The 26,729-nt window shown below is 43.4% G+C and overlaps 3 protein-coding genes across 6 annotated transcripts in view; 2 read left to right on the top strand and 1 right to left on the bottom strand.

Moving 5' to 3' along the window:
* agla (amylo-alpha-1, 6-glucosidase, 4-alpha-glucanotransferase a) overlaps positions 1-9,457 on the top strand; it is a 73,335-nt gene extending 63,878 nt beyond the window's left edge. For both annotated transcript variants that reach the window (XM_084008425.1, XM_084008426.1), the window contains exons 28-35: positions 137-248; positions 679-814; positions 972-1,084; positions 1,210-1,421; positions 4,605-4,702; positions 4,825-4,912; positions 5,671-5,804; positions 6,222-9,457. In XM_084008425.1, the coding sequence (XP_083864551.1) occupies positions 137-248; positions 679-814; positions 972-1,084; positions 1,210-1,421; positions 4,605-4,702; positions 4,825-4,912; positions 5,671-5,804; positions 6,222-6,339 (1,011 nt within the window). In that variant the 3' untranslated portion in view covers positions 6,340-9,457. The remainder of the gene's footprint in view (positions 1-136; positions 249-678; positions 815-971; positions 1,085-1,209; positions 1,422-4,604; positions 4,703-4,824; positions 4,913-5,670; positions 5,805-6,221) is intronic.
* LOC311012784 (ADAMTS-like protein 2) overlaps positions 1-26,729 on the top strand; it is a 233,954-nt gene that overhangs the window by 189,026 nt on the left and 18,199 nt on the right. The gene's annotated exons all lie outside the window — the stretch shown is intronic.
* LOC311012793 (acyl-coenzyme A thioesterase 11-like) overlaps positions 12,359-26,729 on the bottom strand; it is a 28,069-nt gene continuing 13,698 nt past the window's right edge. For 2 of the 3 annotated variants that reach the window (XM_084008491.1, XM_084008492.1), the window contains exons 10-17: positions 26,503-26,641; positions 22,807-22,862; positions 19,730-19,796; positions 16,879-16,962; positions 16,665-16,798; positions 15,604-15,759; positions 15,389-15,515; positions 12,359-13,854 (exon numbers count right to left, since the gene is read on the bottom strand). In XM_084008491.1, coding sequence (XP_083864617.1) covers positions 13,639-13,854; positions 15,389-15,515; positions 15,604-15,759; positions 16,665-16,798; positions 16,879-16,962; positions 19,730-19,796; positions 22,807-22,862; positions 26,503-26,641 — 979 coding nt within the window. In that variant the 3' untranslated portion in view covers positions 12,359-13,638. The remainder of the gene's footprint in view (positions 13,855-15,388; positions 15,516-15,603; positions 15,760-16,664; positions 16,799-16,878; positions 16,963-19,729; positions 19,797-22,806; positions 22,863-26,502; positions 26,642-26,729) is intronic. The other variant, XR_014597073.1, reaches the window with a different exon arrangement.

Here is a 26,729-nt window from a genome sequence, read left to right as displayed (position 1 = left end):
ATCCAGTTCCACTGTCTGTTTTGTAAAGTGTCCTTGAGTGACCTGAAAGGAGCTATTCAATTAAATGTATTATTATTATTATTATTATTATTATTATTATTACTTCCAGTCTATATTCATGTTGATGTGTGTGTAGGAGCAGCCTCTCTATGATGTGATCCAGGAGGCTCTGCAGCGCCACCTAGAGGGAATCTCATACAGAGAGAGAAATGCTGGACCCAAGATCGACATGCACATGAGAGATGAAGGTAGGACAGAGAAAGTGTGTGATGTTAATGTTTTATTTAAGCCTTGGACATACTTTCCATGTTCAATGAGTTTCATTCATCCTGCAGCCTCTGGTCTGCTGCTCCACGCAGATATTAAATAAACAATGTATATTGTAAATCCAAGTGAAACCTATATATATATTTATTTATTTTGAGAGATCTATATATAATAAAGATTGTGTTAGACAGACACACAATCTTTATTTTGAAAGGTCTATATGTCTGTCTGTCTGTGTGTGTGTGTGTGTGTGTGTGTGTGTGTGTGTGTGTGTGTGTGTGTGTGTTTGTAATGATCGTTAATGATCATGTATGTATATATATATATATATATATATATCGCGGCGACCCAGTGTTCCAGCACTAACACACTATCCTTGAGGAGCAACCTGAGCTCTTCCTTGCCTTCCAGGGTTCAGTGTGTTTGCTAAGGTTGATCCAGACACGGGTTTCGTGACGGGAGGAAACCGCTTCAACTGTGGCACATGGATGGACAAAATGGGAGATAGTGAGAGAGCAAAGAACAAAGGCATGCCTGCCACTCCAAGGTAGCACACTGACTCATCATACAGACAAATCCTTCAGTGGTTTCAGCAAACCAGTTAGAAATGTTACTTATTGATGAGTTCATCAGCAGTTCCTGATATGCTTCTCTATTGTTTTATTGACTAAATGAATTTGATGTCTGACACGTTTCCTGTCCAGAGATGGAGCAGCCGTGGAGATAGTCGGTCTCAGCAAGTCAGCTGTTCGCTGGGTGGTGGAGCTCCATGCCAAAGGACTGTTCCCTTATGATGGTGCAAAAGTACACAGAGCGGGTAAGGCATTATATGAATGCAGGGGTCAAATCATATCATCATGCATTAGCATTTACTGACAGATGAGCTTTACCATGTACTTCCTGCAGAACCCATTGTAATAAACACAGTTCATTGTGTTCCAGGGAAAGAAGTGTTCATCTCATACTCCCAGTGGAACCAGCAGATCCAGCAGTCCTTTGAAACAGGTTTCTGGGTGTCTGGAGACCCACATGACCCCAATGAGAAACACTCTGATCTGGTGCACAAAAAAGGCATCTATAAGGACAGCTATGGCGCCTCCAGCCCCTGGTGTGACTATCAGCTTAGACCCAACTTCACTATCGCTATGGTGGTGGTAAGTAGACCCCATGAAACCGTGTGTGTGTCGGACAGTACTGGACCCATCATTTGCTCAAGTATCTCTTGGGTTGTTGTTATTCACAATATTTTCAACGTATTTAGTGATTATTTTATGCTGCTTCAGTAGGTAAAGGCTCCAAACTGACTTTCATAGAAAAGTTTGGCTTCATTTTATGGTCTAAGTCGGGTCCTAAAGAGGCTAGTTAGAAGCAAGTGTACAGAAGAAATTACATTTTTTCGTTTTAACATTATTTGGAATAATTCAAAATATAAAAAATTATTGTAGACATATTGATTTTGCATTCATAAAAACAATGTACACCCACTCAAAATACAGTGGGGAGAGCAAGTATTTGATACACTGCTGATTGAGTGTGTGGACAGAGGCTTTTATACAGGTAACGAGTTCAAACAGGTGCAGTTAATACAGGTAATGAGTGGAGAACAGGAAGAAAACTAACAGGTCTGTGAGAGCTTGGTAGGTGATCAAATACTTATGTCATGCAATAAAATGCACATGAATGACTTAAAAACCATACCATGTGATTTTCTGGATTTTTGTTTTGGATTCCGTCTCTTACAGTTGAAGAGTACCGATGATAAAAATGACAGACCTCTACATGCTTGTTAATGGGAAAATGTATCAAATACCTATACAATAAAGAAAATCAACAGGTTTTTTAACTAATTCATTATGATTTGTAAACCTACAAAACACACAATGAATATGCTCTCCTCAAAGCCACCAGACTCCATTGAAAAACACAGACATTTTACCATATAAAACGCACAAATAAAACCTCTAGTTAGTCTAGGTTGCGTCTACCTCTCTTACATTTACATTTACATTTAGGTCATTTGGCAAACGTATTTGTCCAAAGCAACTTACAATAAGTACATTTGTCAAATGAAAGAAACCACAACATATCGTTGCCGATAAAGTAAGAGCTAAAAAATAGAAACAAGTGTTAGGTCCTCGTCTGAGTAAAGTAGTACAAGTACAACAGTGCTATGATCAAAGTGCTATAGGTAAGGTTGTTTTTTTTTGGGGGGGGGGGGGGGGGGGGGGGTGTTAGTGGGTCATGCTATGTAGAGTCGAGGTGAAGTCTGAACAGGTGAGTCTTGAGCCTTTTTCGGAAGATGGCATATGACTCTGCTGTCCTGACATTGGTCGGGAGTTCGTTCCACCACTGAGGACCAGAACAGAGAAGAGTCTGGACTTTGCTAAGTGACATTTGTTTGATTTCAGTGATGGTGGTACCAGCCAGCCAGCTGAAGTAGAGGAGCGAAGTGCTCGCTTCGGGGCATGAGGTTTGACCAGTGTTTGAAGGTAGATGGGTGCCGTTCCATTGATGGCCCTGAAGGCCAGTGCCATCGTCTTGAATTGGATGCGTGCTGCAACAGGGAGCCAGTGGAGGTCACGGAGGAGGGGGGTCACATGGGAGAATTTGGGTAGATTGAAGATAAGGCGTGCTGCAGCGTTCTGTATACGCTGCAATGGTTTAATCGCAGAGGCCGGGAGTCCAGCCAGGAGAGAGTTGCAGTAGTCAAGGCGGGAGATGACCAGTGCTTGGACCAGGAGTTGCGTTGCATCCTTTGTGAGGAAGGTCCGAATCCTGCAGATGTTGTAGAGGGCAAATCTGCAGGATCGGGCCACAGCAGTGATGTTGGGGGTGCAGGATAGTTGGTCATCGAGGATTACACCCAGGTTCCTCGCAGTTGATGTCCTCGACATCACAGTATTGCGAGGGCAGTCTTTCCCCGGGATGAAGAGGAGTTCGGTTTTATTCAGGTTAAGCTTGAGGTTTCCAGACAGAGATATCAGCCAGACAGTCCAAGATGCGAGTTGCAATGTGAGTGTCAGAGGACGGGGGAAAAGAGAGGAACAGCTGGGTGTCATCTGTGTAACAATGGTAGGAGAATCCATGTGATGTAATAACAGAACCTAGTGATCTGGTGTATAGTGAGAACAGAAGCGGTCCTAATACTGAGCCTTGAGGGACACCCGTGTCCAGAGAACAGGGTTTGGACATAGAGCCATTCCATGTGACCGGAAAGGTGCGATTTGTCAGGTATGATGTAAACCAGGTTAGTGCAGAGTCAGTTATGCCAAGTTCAGCCAGAGTGGAGAGGAGGATTTGGTGGTTGACTGTGTCGAATGCAGCAGATAGCTCGAGGAGAATGAGAACGGAGGAGTGGGATGAGGCTCTGGCGTCTCGCAGGGACTCGGTCACTGTGAGGAGGGCTGTCTCGGTGGAGTGAGCAGTCCTGAATCCTGATTGATTAGGGTCTAGGAGGTTGTTCTGCGAGAGATAGGATGACAGTTGGTTGTAGGCGGCACGTTCCAAGGTTTTAGAGAGGAATGAAAGAAGAGATACAGGTCTGTAGCTTTGGATGTCAGCAGCGTCTAGGGTGGGTTTTTTAAGGTGGAGCTTTACTGTAGCTGTCTTAAAAGTGAGGTGAGGCATGGCAAGATGTCGTGTGAGATGTCCTGGAGAAGAGAGGAGGGAATCGGGTCAAGGGAGCAGGTGGTAGCACGGTAAGATGTAACAAGTGCGTGAACGTCTTCAGAGGTGAGGGGGCTAAAGCTGGTAAGGCCATCCGAGTTGAGAGTTGGGGGAGATGTTTTCTGGGAGGGGATAGGCGTGAATGAGGAGCTGATGTCATTTACTTTCTTGGTAAAGTAAGTTGCAAAGTCATCAGCAGTAAGGGAGGAAGGAGGGGGAGGGGTAGGAGGGGTGAGGAGGGAGGAGAACATGGAGAAGAGTTTCCTGGGGTTGGAGGCGGAAGACTTGATCTTTGCCACGTAGAAGGCAGATTTAGCTGCCGAAACAGTTGAGGTGAAGTCAGAGAGGAGGTGCTGGTAGTGAGCAAGGTCCTCATGAAACTCCTGGTCCTCTTACCAGGAAAGGCATTGTGGCACAGAGGAGACACGTATGCATCCTTTAACATCCTCTGAACCCTCGTAGAGTTTGTAGGATCCTCCACACTGGACGGTCCTTCCGTGGGATTTGATGATGTAGCATCCCTGAAATTCAACCATTTAAGAATTGATATTGGACACTTGACTGTAAGGGGGCGTGTTTGTGAGGCGAGAGCTACCTGGCAGCGATCTGCAGCAGGGCTGCTGAGGGGATCGATCACTGAGTAATGACTGACATCCTCTGTCTGTTTTAAGTCTCCAGAGCTGTTTACAGAGGAGAGAGCCTGGAAGGCTCTCCAGGTGGCTGAGACTAAACTACTGGGACCACTGGGAATGAAGACACTTGACCCTGAGTAATACATATCTTCATATACTCTCATGTAGTATATTCACCTGCTTCACATAAAGGTTTGTCAACGGGTACGTATTGTTAGCAGTGGGAGGATGAACTGACACTGTATTTCTGTTGTCCTAGTGACATGGTGTACTGTGGTGTCTATGACAACGCTCTGGACAATGACAACTACAACGTGGCAAAAGGCTTCAACTATCACCAAGGACCAGTGAGTATGACTTCCCTTGTGCTGGAGTTTCATAAGGAGAGCGTTGTTGAGATGAGTTCCAGTGTCTCATGGTTTCTGTTAGTCTCAAGCTCACCAACCACTTCACGTCAAATCGTATAGCTAGTCCAAACTGCCATGCTACACAAGTATGGATGAGCATGCAGCATGACATGTGAGTGACCATCTTTATCTGGGTGGATTAAAGATAACAATGTATTTTCAAATTGAAGGGGTGACCAATCCCACAACTTTAGAACACAAAATGCACTCAAATGTCAAGATTTGGACCAGAATGAATGAGCAGCACTCCTGGATACCCAGATCCACTGGTTCTCACATAAAGGAACATGGTTTTTAGTTATTCTTCACTGTGCTGCTTTTGCAGTTGAGTTGGATGGCTATGATAGAACACCTAGTAGACAGCAAAGCCCCTCATCCTCACTTAAAGGGTACTTTTCAACCTGGACCTCATGTCCCATGTGCCTATGGAAGCTGTGAGGCTTCATGTGTTGGGCTTGTCTGTCCTATGTCAGGAACAGGGAATTTCACAAACGGTCATGTCACAAAATTAGAAAAAAAAATGTTTTTAGATTTTGTTAAAAGAAGGTTAAATAAACATCTTAGTTCCAAAAAAATGAATGTCCTGGCTATTTATTGATGGGTCAGACTTTAAATCGTCATTGTTGAAATATTGTAAATATTCTGTGTGTGTGTGTGTGTGTGTGTGTGTGTGTGTGTGTGTGTGTGTGTGTGTGTAGGAATGGCTGTGGCCGGTTGGCTACTTCCTGCGAGCTAAACTCCACTTTGCCAGGAAGCTGGGAGAGGAGCGCTACGCTGAGACGGTCACCCTGGTGAAGAACGTGTTGTCGAGACATTACACCCATCTGGAGAGGTAAGCCTGGTTCGGCTCTGCTTCGTGACATCATGACGGCAAATGGCAGCACTGTGATCCAACATTTTCAAAAGGTTGAATGTTTACTTGCCGTTTGAATCCGTTTTTTAAATGTGACGCTGACTGGTGTTCCAGGGAGTTGTTTCATGCTGTACCAGTTAGAGATCAACTTCACGGTGTTTCTGGAATGAATGAAGGGACATTGAGAAGCTAAGGATATGTGTGTATTCTTTTTAAAACCATCATTGTTGCCTATCAGGGTTGTGATCTGAGCAGGGACAGCCTCTGGGCCAGAACCAAGCTCATATGGTCCAATAGTCTGAACCAGGCTTAAGTGATCCGTATTGTGATGAATCAGCGGATTGCCTTTTCATTATTGGTGTATTGTCAGCTCTGACCTACCTTGTAACTTTTCAGGTCTCCATGGAAAGGTCTGCCAGAGCTCACCAATGAGAATGGCCAGTACTGCCAGTTCAGCTGTGAGACCCAGGCCTGGTCTCTGGCTACCGTGCTGGAGGTCCTCTATGACCTCTGAACTCCCATAGGGATGCAGTCTTCCTCCCTAACGCAGCATTCTGGGGCGGAAGTGTCACTGGAGAAGATGGACATCACTTTGAAATGCAGTTTGCTTTGAGTAGAAAAACAACAGAGCCACACACACACACACACACATCCCATCTACTGAGAGATCACTGCTCTTATACAATTATCGGGTCACAGAGGCTTCAAAATGCTTTGATTTAAATCTAAAATATTTGACCGAATATCAGGTTTTATTACTGCATCACATTTCCCTCCCTCTCACTGCTACCTGTGTGTGTGTGTGTGTGTGTGTGTGTGTGTGTGTGTGTGTGTGTGTGTGTGTGTGTGTGTGTGTGTGTGTGTGTGTGTGTGTGTGTGTGTGTGTGTGTGTGTGTGTGTGTGTGTGTGTGTGTGTGTGTGTGTGTGTTATCTAAACTTCCCAGTGCTTCCTTTTACACATTTTCTTCCGGACGGAAAGGTTTGAAAAACAAAATTAATTGCTGTAAAATACACAGTTAGGTTTAGTAAAAAAAAAAAACATGGTTTGGCTTAAAAGGAAATTCAAACAAAACAAAACCACTTGTCACATAGGACTCGCCCAGCAGTCTCCTGTGGGTTTACCTCCTACTTTCAGGGCAAACCTAATATTTCTCAGTGCAGTTAGAATGTCCAGTATGTTTCAGGGGAGCTGCTGATCCACGGTGTTTTCCCAGGCTAATCCTGTTAGCTCTGTTAGCTCTGTCAGCACTATTGACTGGATTGTTTGTGCTTCTAGCTGCCGTCAGTCGTCGCCATGTCGAGACCCACGTGGAGGCAATCCCTCCATCATAGATATGCTCTGATGCTCTGATCATTTGACATTCAACCCCTGTGAGTGATAAGTCAGTTTAGTTTCTGTATGTAGTCCTTCTTTCACCCTAGAACCTCCTGAGGTCATGTGGTAACAGCGGTCTTCAGAGTGAACTTTAGTATAGTGTATGATGTAACAGTACTTGATCTAAAAACCTTTAAGATAGAGAACAAAGCATTTCATTCAGAATGGACATCTTTGTTCAATGGTTTGTCCTGCAAATCACCTGAGAACTATTTCAATTCCAAATCTGACTTTATACTTTTTCTATGAAGTCATTCTAAACTTAGATTAAATCAAATGCAGAAAGAAAGGTCAAAGCAAACAATGAATCGATCCTTGAAGTGGAGTTTAGTTTGTTTTCAAACTGTTCAGTGAGGAATAATTGTTATATTCACATTTGGAGATAAAAAAGTATTTTGAATATATGCCATAGTGATGCCTGGAGGAGGAGTCAAACCAGAATCCAGGACAGCGGACATTCACCTAGGAGACCTCTGTTCCTCTCTGTGTGAAAAGTCAACGTTGACGTTTTTATTGGTTTGACGTATTTCGTAAGTAGGCTACTTAACGTAACTCAGCATTCGTCTCATAGTAGGCTGCTGAACCACAGAGCAAAACCCAAACCAGACCTGACCTCGTAGTTTGTTGCCTGAAACCAAACCAACTGTTTCCTTTGAAACATTTGTTTTGAAGAAACTGTTCCATGCATACACTTTTTTAACAATGGATGCATGTAACAGGCCAACTAACGCGAGAGTGTTCTGGTGTTTGGAGCTCAGAGTCCTGACCAAGCTGCCATGTTTGACCAGTCAGTCACTCTTTATGCCCTGATGCACTTTGAGCCAGTAGTCTAAAACCCTCACTGTGTGCCTCCTACAATCCAGCGGGTTGCCATGGAAACTGTGTTCAACACCATACGGTGTCTTTGCAAGCTGGAGTCCCAGTGAAGAACCCGTCCTCATGGTTTCATCTGTTCCTTCTGAACCTTCCACCCGCTGTCTTCTACTCATCACACACATATCATGCACATAGTCTTACAGTGGTTCCCCAGGAACCACATGTTCCCTACAAGCCTGATGATGTACTTTAATATTCTATCATGCAAGTGTGTGTTTAATGTTGTGTTTTGTGTGTGTGTGTGTGTGTGTTACACAACAGGAACACACAACACCCAGTATGAGCTAACTCTTCTTAGTAGGTGGTCTGAAGACCCCGTTCTTCATCGTTCTGTCTCGTCTCGTCCGTTGTGTTTTCTCAATGGGATTCTTGAAACGCTCTGAAACCATGAACACTTGTAGCCAAATCAACGCACATTCTCTGTAGTTCACATTTAATAACACACTTCTAAAACTGTAAACATTGCTCTCTATATTTGTTACAAGACTAACAATTGACTTTCCCCATGAGGATGATGATGAGGATGATGATGTAGTCCTTGCAGATCAGTGCTTGAGGTCTATAAATAGACAGCAGGTAAACAATAGACAGACAGTAAGAGATCTGAGAACTAGAGGGGGATGTGGGTGGGTTTGTTTCAATGGTGTGTTCAGAATACACATCCACACACACACACGTGATACCTGTGTGTGTGTGTGTGTGTGTGTGTGTGTGTGTGTTCATGTCACTGTTCTGTCCCACACAGGAAAAGATAAACCATGTGTGTTTTCACCTCTACTGAAGGTGTAGTTGGCATCTGTAATATATTTGCTGTTTTGGTGGAAGGTTTTTTTTCTGGTTAGTGTGAGAAAAACAGCCTTGAGTTTCATCAATCAGAAAAATCCAGTAAAACAACAGTCTCATAACATGTGATCCCCTCACTCAGGGCTTCACTAAACAACTGTGTGCCTTTTGTGGCCACTCAACCTGTGCAAATAAGAGAAGAAGCCACTTAGTGATGATGCAGCGCACCTCGTGTTTACTAACATATCCTACAGAAGCTGAAAAACTGTAAGCGCTGGTCTAAAACAGGGCGGTGATAGAGATTGAAAGGATAATAAGTAATGGCAATAAAGATAAGTTGCCTCTTATTATTATTGAGTGTTACTTTTGTTGTTGGCCATCAGCACCAATGGAGAACCAACATCTGCTTGCAATGGCTGATTGAATACAGCCTCATGTTTTTCTGAAAGGGTTTCCTGGATGGATATGGACACCTGCAGGATGTTCCACCCTCACTGTGACGAGCATGTAGCTGCCATTTCACGAGTATCTCACCTGTGATGTTGTTTTCTCTGTTTGCATCGACAGAGGTGTACTGAATAAACTGTTAAACAACTGACCTCCGTGTGTGTGTGTGTGTGTGTGCAGCCTGGTCTCCTAAAAATGTCATTCCTACAAAACGAAACAGCAATTGTGAATTAGGTTTCATAGGAAACATGACTCAAATGAGTCCTTAGACTTGGAGGGACGTCCCAGTGGTGGACGGTTCTAGAGACACGGCAGCGCCGGGCTTCGACGCCGTCTGAAAGCTCCTTCGGGATGCCGGTGTGAGGAACAGCTACGTTGACTCCATAGTAACCCCACCAGTGTTTTCTTCAACACTCCATGGATAAGAGGGCATGTTTAGGTATCTGACTCTAATGTTAAATCCTGTTCAATTCCCTGTTTTGCGTTCATCAAGTACTCAGGTATATTTTTGGAGAGTAGTTGAGGGTTACTTGGGTTCATTTAAGATAAGGTCATCCTTTATTAGTCCCACAGTGGGGACATTTGCAGGGTTCCAGCAGCAAAGAGGATAGTTCATATAACAGCCGAATACAATAAAAATAAATCAATAAATAAAGGACTATGTACAACAGTGTGTATATTAGGAGTGTGTGTGTGTGTCAGCTGGCTTTTCCTAATCAGTTTGTTCAGTGTCTTCCTGTCAGCGGCCGTGATGCTGCTGCTCCGGTCATAATAGGTCATAAGGACCAGGCCTTTTTTGTAGAAGGCGTCGATCGTCCATCCCTCTACAGTCCAGTTTATTGTTAATGTGAAGGCCCAGGTACCTGTATGAGTCCACAGACTGGATGTTCACCGGTGTGGGTGGAGGATGTTTACACCTGCGGACCACCGGCTCCTTAGTCTTCCCCGCATTTATCTGGAGGTGGTTCCGCTGGAACCATTCTAAGCCCCGGTTCAGTCCTCTGTACTGATGAGGCTGACGACCGCAGTCCTCGGACAGTGTGAGGAGTTGTAGGTGAAGTCTGCAGTGTAGAGGGTGAAAAAGGAAGGGAGCTAGGACGGTTCCCTGCAGGGCCCCCATGCTGCAGACCAACGTGTTGGACTGACAGTCCTTATGTCAGTTTGTGAGGTAATCCAGGACCCAGGCAGCAAGGTGAAGGTCCACTCCAGCGTGTTCCAGCTTGTCCCTCAGCAGTGTGGGCTGGATGGTGTCGGAAGCACTGGAGAAATCATAGAGGAGGATTCTCACAGTGCTTCCAGCCGTTTCCACGTGGGAGAGGGATCTGTGGACGAGGTAGATTACTGCATCATCCACTCCAATGCCAGACCGGTAGGCGAACTGAAGCTGGTCCATCGACGAGCCAACCAGAGGACGAGGGTGTCGGGATCAGATGGCCACTGTGTAGCTGGTCATCTCCTTGGGGTGTGGCGTCTTGGGCACAGGACCCAGGCAGGATGTCTTCCACAGCTCCTTTTTCGAGACAGCTTTATTTGGGTGAGCAAACAGATCAACAGTGAACTGCGTTTGCCCGACCCAAGCAAAGACAGGAGTGCCCATATTTGGAGCAAGCACTTAAATATTTAATTGTTTCTTCCATCGCTGTGAGCAGGGTTTGAACCTGCGTGGGGAGACCCCATTGGATTTCGAGTCCAACGCCTTAACCACTCGGCCATCACAGCTGTGTGAGCATTTCTGTCACATTTTTTTTATCATTAATGTTTTATTACAACTACACTAACACATACAGGAAGTACAGGGAAATTACTTTGTCATAACTACTTTTAAACAATTTCTCCTGCCACCTATGATCCAGGAGTTGACTGCTGCTCTGGTCCAGGTCTGGGAGGAGATCCCTCAGGAGATCCCTCAGGACAGGAGACCATCCGTCGTCTCATCAGGAGCATGCTCAGGCGTTGTAGGGAGTGCATACAGGCACGTGGAGGCCACACGCACTACTGAGAATCATATCGACATGTCTTGAAAAATCTCCACAAAAGTGTGATCAGCCTGCGATCTGATTTTCCACTTTGATTGTCGGTATGATTCTGAATCGAGACCTCCATAAGATGAGGATTTTGATTTCATTAATCATCCTTATGTTGTTTTGTTGTCAACACATTGCACTTTGTAATGAATAAAGATTTCAAACTGGAATATGTTATTCATTGAGAACTAGCATGTGGTGTTTAGGTGTTCCCTTTATTTCTGTGAGCAGTGTGTATATGTATATATCATGGACTCAAACGAGCAACATTTTTTTTACTCATCATAAATCTGATGATATATATAACTGGTTGTATTTATTCATTTCGTGTTATACTCCTAAATGTATGACCAAATTTTGACGATCCAGCCTTTTTCCATAAGATATTTAATTTACTGCCCGATCTTTTTGATACACATCTGATAAACAGGTGGTGATTTTAATGCTGTGCTTGATAACTGCTTGGACAGATCTGCTCCGATGAGCCCATCCCCTTCCTCCTCCACGCTTTGGAAGAACTTAATGTCTTCCACTAATCTAGACGATATTCGAGACTGGGATAACCCATCGCTGCTCACTGATGCATCATTCTGCCAATTCATGTCTGTTAACATTTCAATCTTTAAAGTAATTTGGCTTTGGTAATTATTTTTCTACAGCTATTAAAACTCTCTATAAGTTAAGTACTAGCTCTATTATACTGGTAGGTGGTACTTCCCCTAGATGTAACTTATCTAGAGGCATTAGGCAGGGATGCCCCACCTCCCGTATACCTATTCTTCTTAGCGGCTCATCTTCTGGCACATCATATTAAATCAAGTGTGGTGAAAGGTATCTCTCTTATTGGTTAAGGATTACTTGTTGTGAAGTTAACAGTTGAAAACTGATTGAAAGAACACAAAGCAAACATTCAAGTTAAAAACTTTGTATCAAATGTCCTACAAAAGCATTCAATGAAGCATCCATTTTTTTTCAAAATACAGATCTTGTGACTGCAGGAAGCAAAATGGAGACGATTCTCTCACCACTTAATAATCATAATACATTTTATTTAAAGGCACCTTTCTGGTCCCTCAAGGACACCGTACATACATCAAACACATTTTTAAAAGGAACTTAATGCCACTGTTAGCGTTTGTAAAAGTGAAACCTGCATTTCCTGTAAACCTCACACCTGGTTAGATTTAGAAGTAAATGAACTACTACCTTGCATCTGCAATTGTGTCAACACAATAATTAATATTGTGTTGACACAATAATTAATATTGATTGAGCCTGGGTTTGATGCATTTAAGTATCTAAGGCAAAGTTTTTTCTTTACACACTTCATTTTGATCTTCAGATTGTATATCAAATATCTTCATTTAAAAAAAAAAGCCCAGACCAAGTTAGATTTTTTTAACACTTGTGACAGTGTTAATAGTACCATGTTGCAGAAAGGCAAAGCCCAGCCCATTCCAGTGTTCCCCTTGTTTTGGAAAATATATGTATGGTTATCAACCGTGAGAGGCAAATCCTTGTTTAATGTACAATGATTTACACATATGATGTTTGTCACTTTAAAAATGATTTGTTCAAGTCCAGAAAAGTAGGTTTGTCAGTTTAGTTTCGTGTGGAACCACTCAGTGAACTACATATCGCGTCTCCCACAATGTATGTCACCAACACGGCCGTTAGGTGCCTCGCTATGTTCCATCACTAATGTAAAGTTATCTTAGATGACGTGTTTTATCCAGCGACTCTTTTTATCAGCAGGAAGAGAAAGAAAGATTCCTGCCATAGCTGTTCAATCTGAACACTTCAATAGAACCTCTCTGTCAATGTGAAGCTAAAAGGTCTCAAACAGCAGGACGTGATGCTGCGATCAACAGTACAAATGAGGAAAAATATTTTATCTGTGCGGAAAGGGTTACAAAGACATTCATATGGCTCTGGGAGTCACAGTGAGAGCCAAGTAAGTGTGAGTAACGTCACATCCTGGTACCCAACACACAGAGAGACCTGTTGTTATAGTAACGTTACATCCTGGTACCCAACACACAGAGAGACCTGTTGTTATAGTAACGTTACATCCTGGTACCCAACACACAGAGAGAGAGACTTACCACACTAGTTTTACAACGAAATGAGACCTTTTTGAAATGTAAAACGATCTTTTAAATTGACAAAAATTTCAAACAGGATCAAACAATATTTTCCTCTCGCTGTTGACTGACGTACATATTTTTTGTGAAATAAGGTCCCATGGGGAACACAGGAAGGGATGGGGCTTGATCTCTGTATAAAAAGCAGCTTGACCTAACTTGGTCTACAACTGTGTTCTGTGGAGGGCCATGGAGAGTTGGTCAGAATCACAGCTGGGACTGCCTGAATCCGGGGCCTGGTATTGACCCGTTTGCAGTTTGCTCCTGGTTAGGTATTGGCTGCAGGAGCAGAAGGTTTGGTAGAAAGTGGAGGAAAGGCCAGCAATATCTGTGGAGATGTAGGGGAGCACCTCTGGAGAGGCCTGGTTATAGTAACAGATCTGGAAAAAGACCAAAAGAATATAGTCTGAGAAGATTATTTGTGAACATACAACTTACAAACCTTCTACGAGAGTTATGTCAACGTAGCATGGCTTGTCTGACCACATCTGCGCTAAAAAGGTTCACAGTATGTCATCAAATCTAAAACCATAATTTGGAATTGATTTTATAGGAAGGAAGAACAATTGGGGGCTGCACGGTGGTGTAGTGGGTAGCACTCTCGCCTCACAGCAAGAGGGTCCTGGGTTCGATTCCCGGGTCGGCCCGGGTTCCTTCTGTGTGGAGTTTGCATGTTCTCCCCGTGTAAGCGTGGGTTCTCTCCGGGTTCTCCGGCTTCCTCCCACAGTCCAAAGACATGCAGGATGGGGATAGGTTCATTGGTGACTCTAAATTGCCCGTAGGTGTGAATGTGAGCGTGAATGGTTGTTTGTCTCTACATGTCTCCCTGTGATAGACTGGCGTCCTGTCCAGGGTGTACCCTGCCTTCGCCCAATGACAGCTGGGATCGGCTCCAGCCCCCCCGTGACCCTAAATACAGGATAAGCGGTAGAAAATGGATGGATGGATGGATGGAAGAACAATTGGACAAAAGCCTGGCTATTTATAAGATGTGTAGCACAACGACTAAGTACAGCGGCAGCAGGGGGGTGTTGGGATTTGTCATGCCACTCAGCTGGTGGGATTGCATGCTGATGATGAGGATGCTAGCACAGTTAACATTACTGAGCAAGTCCAGTAACTGGTGTAATTAAAGTCCATTATTAAGACCTGCAGCTTATCTAATGGAGAGAGGAATTAGATACGGTATCACTTTCAAACACATTTACATCATCAGGTTCTAAGCATGCAGCTTTAATGAGTCTAAATGTTAACATGACAGTAACTCTTGTTCAACAGAGGAGAATGGAAGAAGACCATGTGTGTTGCTTTTAACGTGTTACTAGCTGGACTTCTTCACTGGTTGTAGTTCTACTACAGTTCTCCCCCCTGTCTTTAAATCCTAGGGCCCTAGTTTCATAGACCAGGCACAGTCAGCACTCTGTTGGAGCTGGCGGGCTTTCGGCGAAGTCTCAGCGAGGCTTTTTGCCACAAAACTTCCGCTGCGCCAAGCTGAATCTGTGACGCCTCCCCCTGCTGCGCCGCCACACCCATCTTGGCGCAGGCGATCCACCAAACTGACAAACTGACGGTGCGCAAGGCTGCGCGGGTTGAAACTTGCATTACGCCGGCTCCGCCGCCCTGCACAGCCCTGCACTGCGCCACGAAACTAGGGCCCCTAATCTCATACTGCCTCTCAGTCATAATTTAGGATTTGTGTTTTGGACCCAGACGGATATAATATTAGTTCCCTCCATACTTGATTCAGCAACGTATGGAAGAAAGCCCTTTTATAGAGTTGGTTTATTTTAATTTGTTATGGATATTAATTTCTACATTAAGCATAGGTTAAGAAATGTATCAGCATGAAATAAATCTGCATTAAAATATATCATCATCATGTATATGTGTAATGTAAAATTGCTATTTTCTCACCAGTGACATGTTGTTTTTGGCCTCCAGAATGGTAAATCCAGCACACAGAACCTCTCCTCTCTTAAACCCTTCAGTGGGAGGGTGAGTGGGCAGAGACACTGAACGCAGTGCAATGACATAGGGATCTCTGAGGAGATAAAAACAAAACAAGAAGTAAATCCTGAAGGATAGAAAGTGTGTGTCATTCAAACTTTCCAGACGATCGCTCTACCGACCCGATGCCACACGGCTGCCTCTTAGAAGCCAACAAGATGAAGTCCTGGAGAACCCCTCCTGACATTGGGGAACCTACAGCACCGTGTCCCACGGCTGGGGTCACCACCCTATACAGGAAGTCATCATCATCCACCCGGTGAATCAGCTCACATTTCCTGAAAGGACACACACATATATATATATATATATATATATATATATATATATATATCCTGGTACTGTGATAGGATGTATATGTATATATATACACATATATATATATATATATATCCTGGTACTGTGATAGGATGTATATATATATATATATATATATATATATATATATATATATATATATATATATATATATATATATATATATATATATGTATATATCCTGGTACTGTGATAAGATGTGTGTATATATATATATATATATATATATATATATATATATATATATATATATATATATATATATCCTGGTACTGTGATAGGATGCCACCTGTGCAACAAGTCCAGTCGTGAAATGTCCTCCCTCATAAATATTCCACAGTCAACTGTCAGTGGGATTATTACAACGTGGAAGCGATTGGGAACGACAGCAACTCAACAAGAAGTGGTTGAAAGCCTTCCAGAAGAGTTGAAGCTGTTATAGCTGCAAAGGGTGAACCGACGTCATATTAAACCCTATGGACTGAGAATGGGATGTCACTTAAGTTCATATGCCAGTCAAGGCAGATGAGTGAATACTTTTGGCAATATAGTGTATGTAGTTGCAATTTGAGAGGTGTGCCTCCTTGGCAATGCCAAGATGCTCTTGAACAATTCACCAAACCTCCAAACTCCCCGGGTGCTGGATAGTGCTCCTAATATTTGGATAAGTTAATAGGTGACATTATCATTTGATATACTTGATATGTCATGGCCAAATGCAAATACTACTCTGATATGGCTTTCAAGAAACTTCAGGACTATAATGTATAAACATAGTATAATATATATATATATATATATATATATATATATATAGTATAATCTGTTGATTTCCAGTGTGTGCGTGTGTGTGTGTGTGTATTACTGATAATGTGTGTCCCAGCTCGGCCTGTTGCTCAGCTCAGCCAGCAGAGCAAACGCTCTGTGAGCAGGAACATCCACCTCTGATTCCACCCTGAAACTCAACATGGACTTCTGCTCCAAGGTGTACAGACGAACCTGACAACAAATAATCCCATGAAACATCCGGCTTCTCGTGGGGGACGGGGGAACAAAACACAGGAACGTGCAGCGGTTACCTTGTCTTTCTCAGAGCTGAGGTGCCAGTTGTTTCTAGCAGCCATCACCTTCAGAGCTGAAACATTGTGATAGCTCAGATACACCTAGAAACACACATACAGATGCATGAGCAAGCAATCACATAGGCATGCACACAGAGCAGAAGACACTATCTCAATAATCTTATGCTATTTCTCATTTCAGATATTAGGTTTAGGTTTATTAGGTATTAGGTTTTTTTTTTTTGCATGTCTGTTCTAGGGCTGTTTCAACAAGTCAATGACGTCATTGAAATGACACCCAACAGTCTTCATTGGAAAACTTGAACAGTGATGTTGAGTAAAGCCCCACCGGGTACACAATTGTTGATGACATCTGTGCCTGTTTGTATATTAGGTTTACAAATATATACTATTAGGTTTACAAATATATACTTATTTACATCACTGCTGGTCACTTTCCAAACTGAAAGCCCATCAGTCAACACAACCTGTTTAAGTGCAATTAAAATATAATTCAGTGCAGAACCTATTCATATAAATCTGATTATTATTTCAACATGTGTAGACAATCTCATGCCATCCGACCATTCTGGCCCAAAGACTTCCCAATTCCTAATATTATCCCCATAATCACATTTTACAAAACGTTTTATTGCGTCATAGAAAAGACATATCATTCTTTTAAGTGAAAACCAATCAAAATAATCGGAAATACGATGACCTTAAATCACCGGGTATATTGTACCCTGTATTTTTTAATCAGGCTTCATGTGTTCGACCTCGCGACCATGCGCTAGAGAGCTTTTTCAATTATCTATGTCGGGCCAGCACGAGGACCTTGCTCACTACCACCACCTCCTCTCTGACTTCACCTCAACTGTTTCAGCAGCTTCTGCCTCCAACCCCAGGAAACTCTTCTCCATGTTCTCCTCCCTCCTCACCCCTCCTACCCCTCCCCCTCCTTCCTCCCTTACTGCTGATGACTTTGCAACTTACTTTACCAAGAAAGTAAATGACATCAGCTCCTCATTCACGCTTATTCCCTCCCAGAAGACATCTCCCCCAACTCTCAACTCTGATGGCCTTACCAGCTTTAGCCCCCTCACCTCTGAAGACGTTCACGCACTTGTTACATCTAACCGTGCCACCACCTGCTCCCTTGACCCGATTCCCTCCTCTCTTCTCCAAGACATTTTACACGACATCTTGCCATTCCTCACCACCCTGATCAACTCTTCCCTCACCTCAGGTGTCATTCCAGCGGCTTTTAAGACAGCTACAGTGAAGCCCCTCCTTAAAAAACCCACTGACATCCAAAGCTACAGACCTGTATCTCTTCTTTCATTCCTCTCTAAAACCTTGGAACGTGCCGCCTACAACCAACTGTCATCCTATCTCTCGCAGAACAACCTCCTTGACCCTAATCAATCAGGATTCAGGACTGCTTACTCCACTGAGACGACCCTCCTCACAGTGACCGAGTCCCTGCGAGACGCCAGAACCTCATCCAACTCCTCTGTTCTCATTCTTCTCGACCTATCTGCTGCATTCGACACAGTCAATCACCAAATCCTCCTCTCCACTCTGGCTGAACTTGGCATAACTGACTCTGCTCTCACCTGGTTTACATCATACCTGACAAATCGCACCTTTCAGGTCACATGGAATGGCTCTATGACCAAACCCTGTTCTCTGGACACGGGTGTCCCTCAAGGCTCAGTATTAGGACCGCTTCTGTTCTCACTATACACCAGATCACTAGGTTCTGTTATCACATCGCATGGATTCTCCTACCATTGCTACGCAGATGACACCCAGCTGTTCCTCTCTTTTCCCCCGTCCTCTGACACCCACATTGCAACTCGCATCTCGGACTGTCTGGCTGACATCTCTGTCTGGACAACTGCACATCACCTCAAGCTTAACCTGAATAAAACTGAACTCCTCTTCATCCCAGGGAAAGACTGCCCTCGCATGGACCTGTCGGTCACTGTCGAGGGCATCACAGTATTGCCGTCGTCATCTGCGAGGAACCTGGGTGTAATCCTCGATGACCAACTATCCTGCACCCCTAAAATCACTGCTGCGGCCCGATCCTGCAGATTCGCCCTCTACAATATCCGCAGGATTCGGACTTTCCTCACAAAGAATGCAACGCAACTCCTGGTCCAAGCACTGGTCATCTCCCGCCTTGACTACTGCAACTCTCTCCTGGCCGGACTCCCGGCCTCGGCGACTAAACCATTGTAGCGTATCCAGAACGCTGCAGCACGCCTTATCTTCAATCTACCCAAATTCTCCCATGTGACCCCCCTCCTCCGTGACCTCCACTGGCTCCCTGTTGCAGCACGCATCCAATTTAAGACGATGGCACTGGCCTTCAGGGCCATCAATGGAATGGCACCCATCTACCTTCAAACACTGCTCAAACCTCATGCCCCGAAGCGAGCACTTCGCTCCTCTATTTCAGCTGGCCGGCTGGTACCACCATCGCTGAAATCAAACAAATGTCGCTCAGCAAAGTCCAGACTCTTCTCTGTTCTGGTCCTCAGTGGTGGAACGAACTCCCGACCAATGTCAGGACAGCAGAGTCACTGCCATCTTCCGAAAAAGGCTCAAGACTCACCTGTTCAGACTTCACCTCGACTCTACATAGCATGACCCACTAACACCCCCCCACCCCCCCCCCCCCAAAAAAAAACAACCTTACCTATAGCACTCTGACCATAGCACTGTTGCTTAAGGTATGTTTTGCTGAACAGCTACTACTTTACTCAGATGAGGGTCTAACACTTGTTTCTAGTTTTAGACACATGCAGAGGAATGGATGTAGGAACAAGCCGGATGAACGTCCTGATCCATGTCTCACCTGGTTTCTGGGGTCCCACGGCACAGACAGAGGGACCTCTCCCTGCTGGTTGGAAATGATGTACTTTCTAACACAACAAAAAGGAGAGCAATTACAAGCACTTTTGAAAAGATAATTGTAATGTGAGACCCGGGTGATACCTACACTGAACACAAATATAAACGCAATACTTTTGCTTTTACTCCAATTTTTTATGAGCTGAAATCAAAGATCTAAGACTTATTCTACGTACTCCAAAAGCCTATTTCTCTCAAATTTTGTCCACGGAGAGCCACGTGGATGCGGCGAACAAGATGGCTGCTGTCTAGGGACTCTCCACTCCCCGACATGTAAAATCGTTAATTATTTCAAAATAGAGGCTCACATTTGATTAAGATTTACTTCTACCTTTAAGAGAATAAGGTTGGTGTTGTTTTATTGAAACGAAAGAACAGAAAATAGGCAAAATGTCATCGTCGAAGTTCTTTAAAAGCACAGACCGCATGGCGACTCGGCGAAGCCCCCAGCATGAGGAAAGCTCGGCAGGTGACCCGTCTCCCCCCCTCGACAGTTTGTTCCAAGAAATTACTAAAATGAGCACAACGCTGTTGAGCGTCTCAACGGATGTCTCGACAATTAAGGAGACGACAACTGAGTTGAAAACAACAGTACGGGCTATGCAGGAGAGATTGTCGGAAGCCGAGACACGCATCATGCATGGACCCTATATTAGATAAAAGTCAGTTTAAGGGTCCACTGATGACAGAAGATAGGGAAGCAATACACATGTTAAAAGAGGATATGGTTCCCGTTGATGTCTGGAGACTTACTAATCCTCGGGAGAGGGAATACACCTTTTTTTCCCATTGCCACAGATCACACTCTAGAATTGATATGTTTTTAATTGCAAGCCCTTTAATTAATAGTGTAAGTAGTTGTAATATACGATCTATTGCCATTACAGACCATGCAGCGGTGGAATTGTGTATGATTGCAGGACCGGATATGGGTAAGAACACCAGATGGAGAATGAATACCTCCTTATTACAGGATAAGGGCTTTAGGACATTATTAGGTGAAGATTTGAAATCTTTCTTCGAGCTAAACATAGGCAGTACAGAGAATATTGCGACAGTATGGGAAGCCTCAAAAGCCTATATAAGAGGGAAACTGATAGCACACTCAGCTCTGAAGAAAAAAGAAAGCCTAAATAAGATTAGAAAATTGGAAGGTGAAATTAAATTAAAGGAAAATGATTTGGCACAAACATTTTCAGAATCTAAATACCAGGAACTTTGTAAGCTTAAATCTCAGCTGCACGAAATCTACAATAAAAAAGTAGAATACACCTTGTATTGATTAAAAACTAATTTCTATGAGGGTGGGGAGAAAACGGGTAAGATATTAGCCAAACAAGTGACAGGAAAAGACTCAAATATAATCTCAGCAATTAAACAAGGGGATAAATTGGTAACCTCAGCAACAGACATAAACAAGACATTTAAACACTATTATGAGAAACCCTCATAATAGTGATTTGCCCTCTACAATATCCGCAGGATTCGGACTTTCCTCACAAAAGATGCAACGCAACTCCTGGTCTAAGCACTGGTCATCTCCCGCCTTGACTACTGCAACTCTCTCCTGGCCGGACTCCCGGCCTCTGTGACTGTGAATCTACCCAAATTCTCCCATGTGACCCCCCTCCTCCGTGACCTCCACTGGCTCCCTGTTGCAGCACGCATCCAATTCAAGACGATGGCACTGGCCTTCAGGGCCGTCAATGGAACGGCACCCATCTACCTTCAAACACTGGTCAAACCACACGCCCCGACAAGAGCACTTCGCTCCTCTACTTCAGCTGGCCGGCTGGCACCACCATCGCTGAAATCAAACAAATGTCTCTCAGCAAAGTCCAGACTCTTCTCTGTTCTGGTCCTCAGTGGTGGAACGAACTCCCGACCAATGTCAGGACAGCAGAGTCATTTGCCATCTTCCGAAAAAGGCTCAAGTCTCACCTGTTCAGACTTCACCTCAACTCTGCATAGCATGACCCACTAACAGCCAAACCCTTACCTATAGCATTTTGATCATAGCACTGTTGTTCTTAAGGTATTTTTTGCTGAACAGCTACTACTTTACACAGACGAGGATCTAACACTTGTTTCTATTTTTAGCACTTACTTTATCGGCAATGATATGTTGTGGTTTCTTTCTTTTAAAAAAAATACTTATTGTAAGTCACTTTGGACAAAAGCGTCTGCTAAATAACCTAAATGTAATGTAAATGTAAATCTGATCACAGAATTCAGAGTTTACCCACCTCTGGTTTTACCACTAACCTGAGCATAACCTTTTTGTGTGAAATGATTAATAAATATTATTAATAGTATTAATAAATACTAAACTTGAAACTTAAATTTGAGAGAAATAGGCTTTTTTGTAGGTAGAAAAATTAGATCTTTGATTTAAGCTCATGAAGATTTTGAACAAAAAAGAAATGGACATTTCTGTAGGTTGTGCTCTTCCTGAAAAGTTAAATCTCTCCGATTAGTAGTGACTGAAGTAAGTTAACTGAAAATAACATACATGTCATATCTTGGGTTTTTGTTTCGTTATTTTGCTCTGTTATTTTATAGTCTCTGGTTCTTGTGTCACGTTTGGCGTTTTTGACTTCCCGTTTTATTTTGTAGTCTCGTTCTGTGTTATGTTGTTTGCTTTACATCCTGTTTCAGCTTCCCGCTCTTTCCCCGTGTTTCACATGTGTATGTGATGAGCCTCGTCAGCCTTACCTGGTCCCTGGTGTATTCCCCATCCACCCCTCAGCCTGCCCTCATGTTTCCCCACTCTCATCTCCCAATCAGCCCATGTGTGTTTCGTCTGTTTCCTTGGAGTTTCCTGTGTGCTCAGTGCTTCATGGAACATTTTTTGCAAGCCTTATTTAATAAACCTTAGTTGCAGGGATTTTTGTTGTTGTTTTTGTCTGCTTTTGGGTCCTGAACTCTTCCCTAAAACCTGACAATATAAACTCACTTCTGACACACAGAAGTCTTAGAAAGTAGGTTCTCTTCACAGGAACAGACAGATGACAGGTTTACCTGTCTAATCTGATCTTCTTTCTGGCTATGGCCTCTTGAAACCTCCTCCCTCCTTCCTGTGGAGAGAGAGAGAGACACACACAGACAGACAGACAGACAGACAGAGATTATAGGCCATAGTGTTGAACTCTAAACCACGGTGATAGCAGGACTCACTCCACCCATAGCACCCCTATTTATTTAGCTATTTATTCTGACCATAATGTACATTCTTGTTCACTGGAAATCATATTCATATTAGTATACTCTTAAAGTGTTTTCCATTTATTAGTGTATTCATACTGCCTTAACTTAATAAATGTATATATAGTGTATAATACTGACATAGTATATTCATATGTAAATAGTGTAATCATACTCACCCAGCGTACTTAGTGTTATAGTGTATTTTTCATACTGTTTTCTGCCATATTGCACTCGCACTCATCTAGTGCACCTCCCATACTTGTTCCTAAACTGTATATTTGCACATACTTGTACATACCCCACTGCAATATTCTTATTCTTATTTTTACAGTGTACATTTGCACATACTCTGCACTTTACTGCTGTTTTGCACTTCTGGATGGATGCTAACTGCATTTCGTTGTCTCTGTACTTGTACACTGCACAATGACAATAAAGTTGAATCTCATCTCTCTCATCTCTCAGGGGTCAGAAGCCTTCCTCAGCTGTTTTCCACCACCATGCCCATGGAGGCGTGGCTTCTCCATGTAGTATCCGGGTGTGTGGTCTCATCGGTGAGAAATATTCCTCTGGTCTTTGCCATGTCTCAGTAATGTAGAGAAAGTCCAGATTATGGATTCGTACAGAGGGGGAGTGTCCGGTGGGGACGCCAGAGCCTCATCCCACTCCTCCATTCTCATTCTCCTCCTCCTATCTGCTGCATTCGACACAGTCAACCACCAAATCCCCCTCTCCACCCTGGCTGAACTTGGCATCACTGACTCTGCTCTAACCTGGCTCTATGTCCAAACCCTGTTCTCTGGACATGGGTGTCCCTCAAGGCTCAGTATTAGGACCGCTTCTGTTCTCACTATACACCAGATCTGTAATTACATCACATGGATTCTCCTACCATTGTTACACAGATGACACCCAGCTATTCCCCTCTTTCCCCCCCCAACCTCTGACACCCACATTGCAACTCTTATCTCGGACTGTCTGGCTGACATCTCTGTCTGGACAACTGCACATCACCTCAAGCTTAACCTGAATAAAACTGGAGCACCTGCCCCTTTGCCCCTTGATGCCCAAAGTGCCCTTTTGTCAAAGTGATTTTTCCCCCCAAAGAGTGTGTGTGTGTGTGTGTCTGTGTGGCCCAAAATAATAATAAATAAAACAAAATAATAATAATTTAGATCTACCTTGGTCGGTCACATGATCCACAACGTGCCCTCACTCTGCCGTCACTGCCCTGACGTGCCCAGACATGCCCTGCTGCTAAACGCTAAGCCACTGCTCGTCTCGTGAAACCTCACTTTTTAATCGGACAGGGAGGAAACAACTTTTCCGGTGAGTAGGTTTTGCAGCGGTATTCGTTTGTGCATGGTCTATTCTTGCAAGATGACTGACGAAGTGAAGTCAGCAATGAGCATCCTCTGTGTCGTCCAACTCTGCACACACACCTCTCACAAGTTATAGCCATTAACCACACACAGCGTGCTGTGGGGGGAAAGTATGTCAGGCTTTTTTTTTTTTTGGTTTCTGTACGTTTCTCTTGTCACGGGCAAAGTGCCTTAGAGAGATATCATGTATAATTTTACTGTCAAGCTGTTTTTTCCTATGTTTCTAGAGGCAATGAGGAATAGACTATGTTATTTCACTAAAGCTATGCAATATCCATATTCACATAATTGTGGACTATTACAGTATAAATACAACAATAATAGAAGAATTAGAATTTTGATTTTCTCAACCTCTCATTTAACAAATTAAATATAATATGCATACAAATTATATAACTTTTAGAACCTTGCTGTCTTGCGCAAAGTCGATAGTCAAACTGAATAAAAGCACAAAAATATTTAATTACATGATTTATATATCATTTAATTATTTTTTTACTTTAATAATTTAGTACTAGGAATAATAAATGGCAGATTATGAATGGATTAAATTCGTGGCTATACAATACAATTTTTGAAAAGGTATGAAATGTCACTGTGTGTGTGTGTGTGTTTTATGTGCATCAGATTGTAGTTTAACGATCATATTTCATGCAGAGATGCCTCGTAAGGAGAGGAGGTTAAAGAAAAAATGAAAGGAGCTGCACGAGGCTGCGAAAGGCAGTGTATCCCTCGCCAGCTGGATGACAAAGAGCACAAAAGGTAAGAATAACACATGTACCAGCTATTTACATTGCAGAGGTATTCAGTTAGAGAAAACAACAATAAAAAAACTATTTCAATGTTGTTGTTCTGTTACATTATCTATCATTATGTATGCATGTTTTTGGGTTTCTCCCATTATTAATGTTCCACTTTCAGTTACAGTTAGATATGAAAACATGTCTGTTAATAAATACAGGATGAAACATCCATCCATCCATTTTCTACCGCTTATCCTGTATTCAGGGTCGCGGGGGGGCTGGAGCCGATTCCAGCTTTCATTGGGCGAAGGCAATGTCCAGGTACACCCTGGACAGGTAACCAGTCTATCACAGGGCTAACATGTAGAGACAAACAACCATTCACGCTCACACTCACACCTACGGGCAATTTAGAGTCACCAATTAACCTATTCCCATCCTGCATGTCTTTGGACTGTGGGAGGAAGCCGGAGAACCCGGAGAGAACCCACGCTTACACGGGGAGAACATGCAAACTCCACACAGAAGGACCACGGGCAGACCCGGGAATCGAACCCGTGACCCTAGGCTGTGAGGCGACAGTGCTAGGATGAAACATTTCATGTTGAATTTCCAAACTATCAGCAGTATGGCAGGTCAGTCACAGTGAGCCATTTTCAATGCTAGTTATCTTGGCATCTTATCATGATCACATAACACTTGTTTAATCAGCTACTATCTCTCCCATGCTCTCACACTCTCAGATCAATACAGCCCAACAACTGCAGCAATATCAGCAGCAGCAGCCTCCTCACCAACCCCCTCAACAGAAGCTGTTCAATGTACCCCATCAGGTCAAACAGAGACTAATTTTGCTTTGCACTGGCCTCTAACAAATATATGAGGTGTGGACAATGACATGGTGTGTTGTGATTCCATGTTACATTCTTTATGAGTATGAGTTGCTACCATTCAGCTAGTTATATTGCAAGGTATGTTTCTGTATGGCGTTTCAAATTCATGCTCCATGTGCCCCCTTTAACTTTGAGCACCTGCCCCTCCAAAGGTCTCTGCACGGCCCTGCCTAAATGTAAATGTAAATGTTGTTCAGTACATATACAGTTATAGGGATGCAGTGGGGGTCCTGTACTCATGGACTCGTACTCAGGGCTGGACTGGTGGTCTGGGCCAACGCACCTCGGGGCCAATATAATGTAACTTGTATTGATTTGTTTATTTGACTCTTATTTGAAGAGATCTTTGCTGTCCATTAGTGAGTTCAAAGACAACATTACTTACAACTTTTTTAAACCTGGAAAAGGAAAAAGTGTGTGCGTTTGTGTGTGTTTTGTTTCGAGCATCTTACTGTGTTTTTCATCAGTAGTTCATTCTGTTGGCTGACTCACCAAAGGTTCAGGTCGTATCCGTGGTAACGTACATGACTTCCTTTGGTCGTTGAGCACCTCGAAGGTCATGAAGGCAGAGTTGATGTGTCGGTTAGGCCCCTCCTCCTGGAAAGCTTCTGCTCGCACCCCGACCTCCATGCTGTAGCACACATCCATCAGTGCTCCTTTAGTTCGTGTACACGTTGTTCTCTGCTGACTACTGAGCGGTTACTGTGGCCGTTTATACA

The sequence above is a fragment of the Eutrigla gurnardus genome (genome assembly GCF_963514095.1).
Source record: "Eutrigla gurnardus genome assembly, chromosome: 4".
In the NCBI taxonomy this organism is placed as follows: Eukaryota; Metazoa; Chordata; class Actinopteri; order Perciformes; family Triglidae; genus Eutrigla; species Eutrigla gurnardus.
Note: the sequence above shows the minus strand (reverse complement) of the source record. Positions and strands in the feature narration are given on the sequence as shown.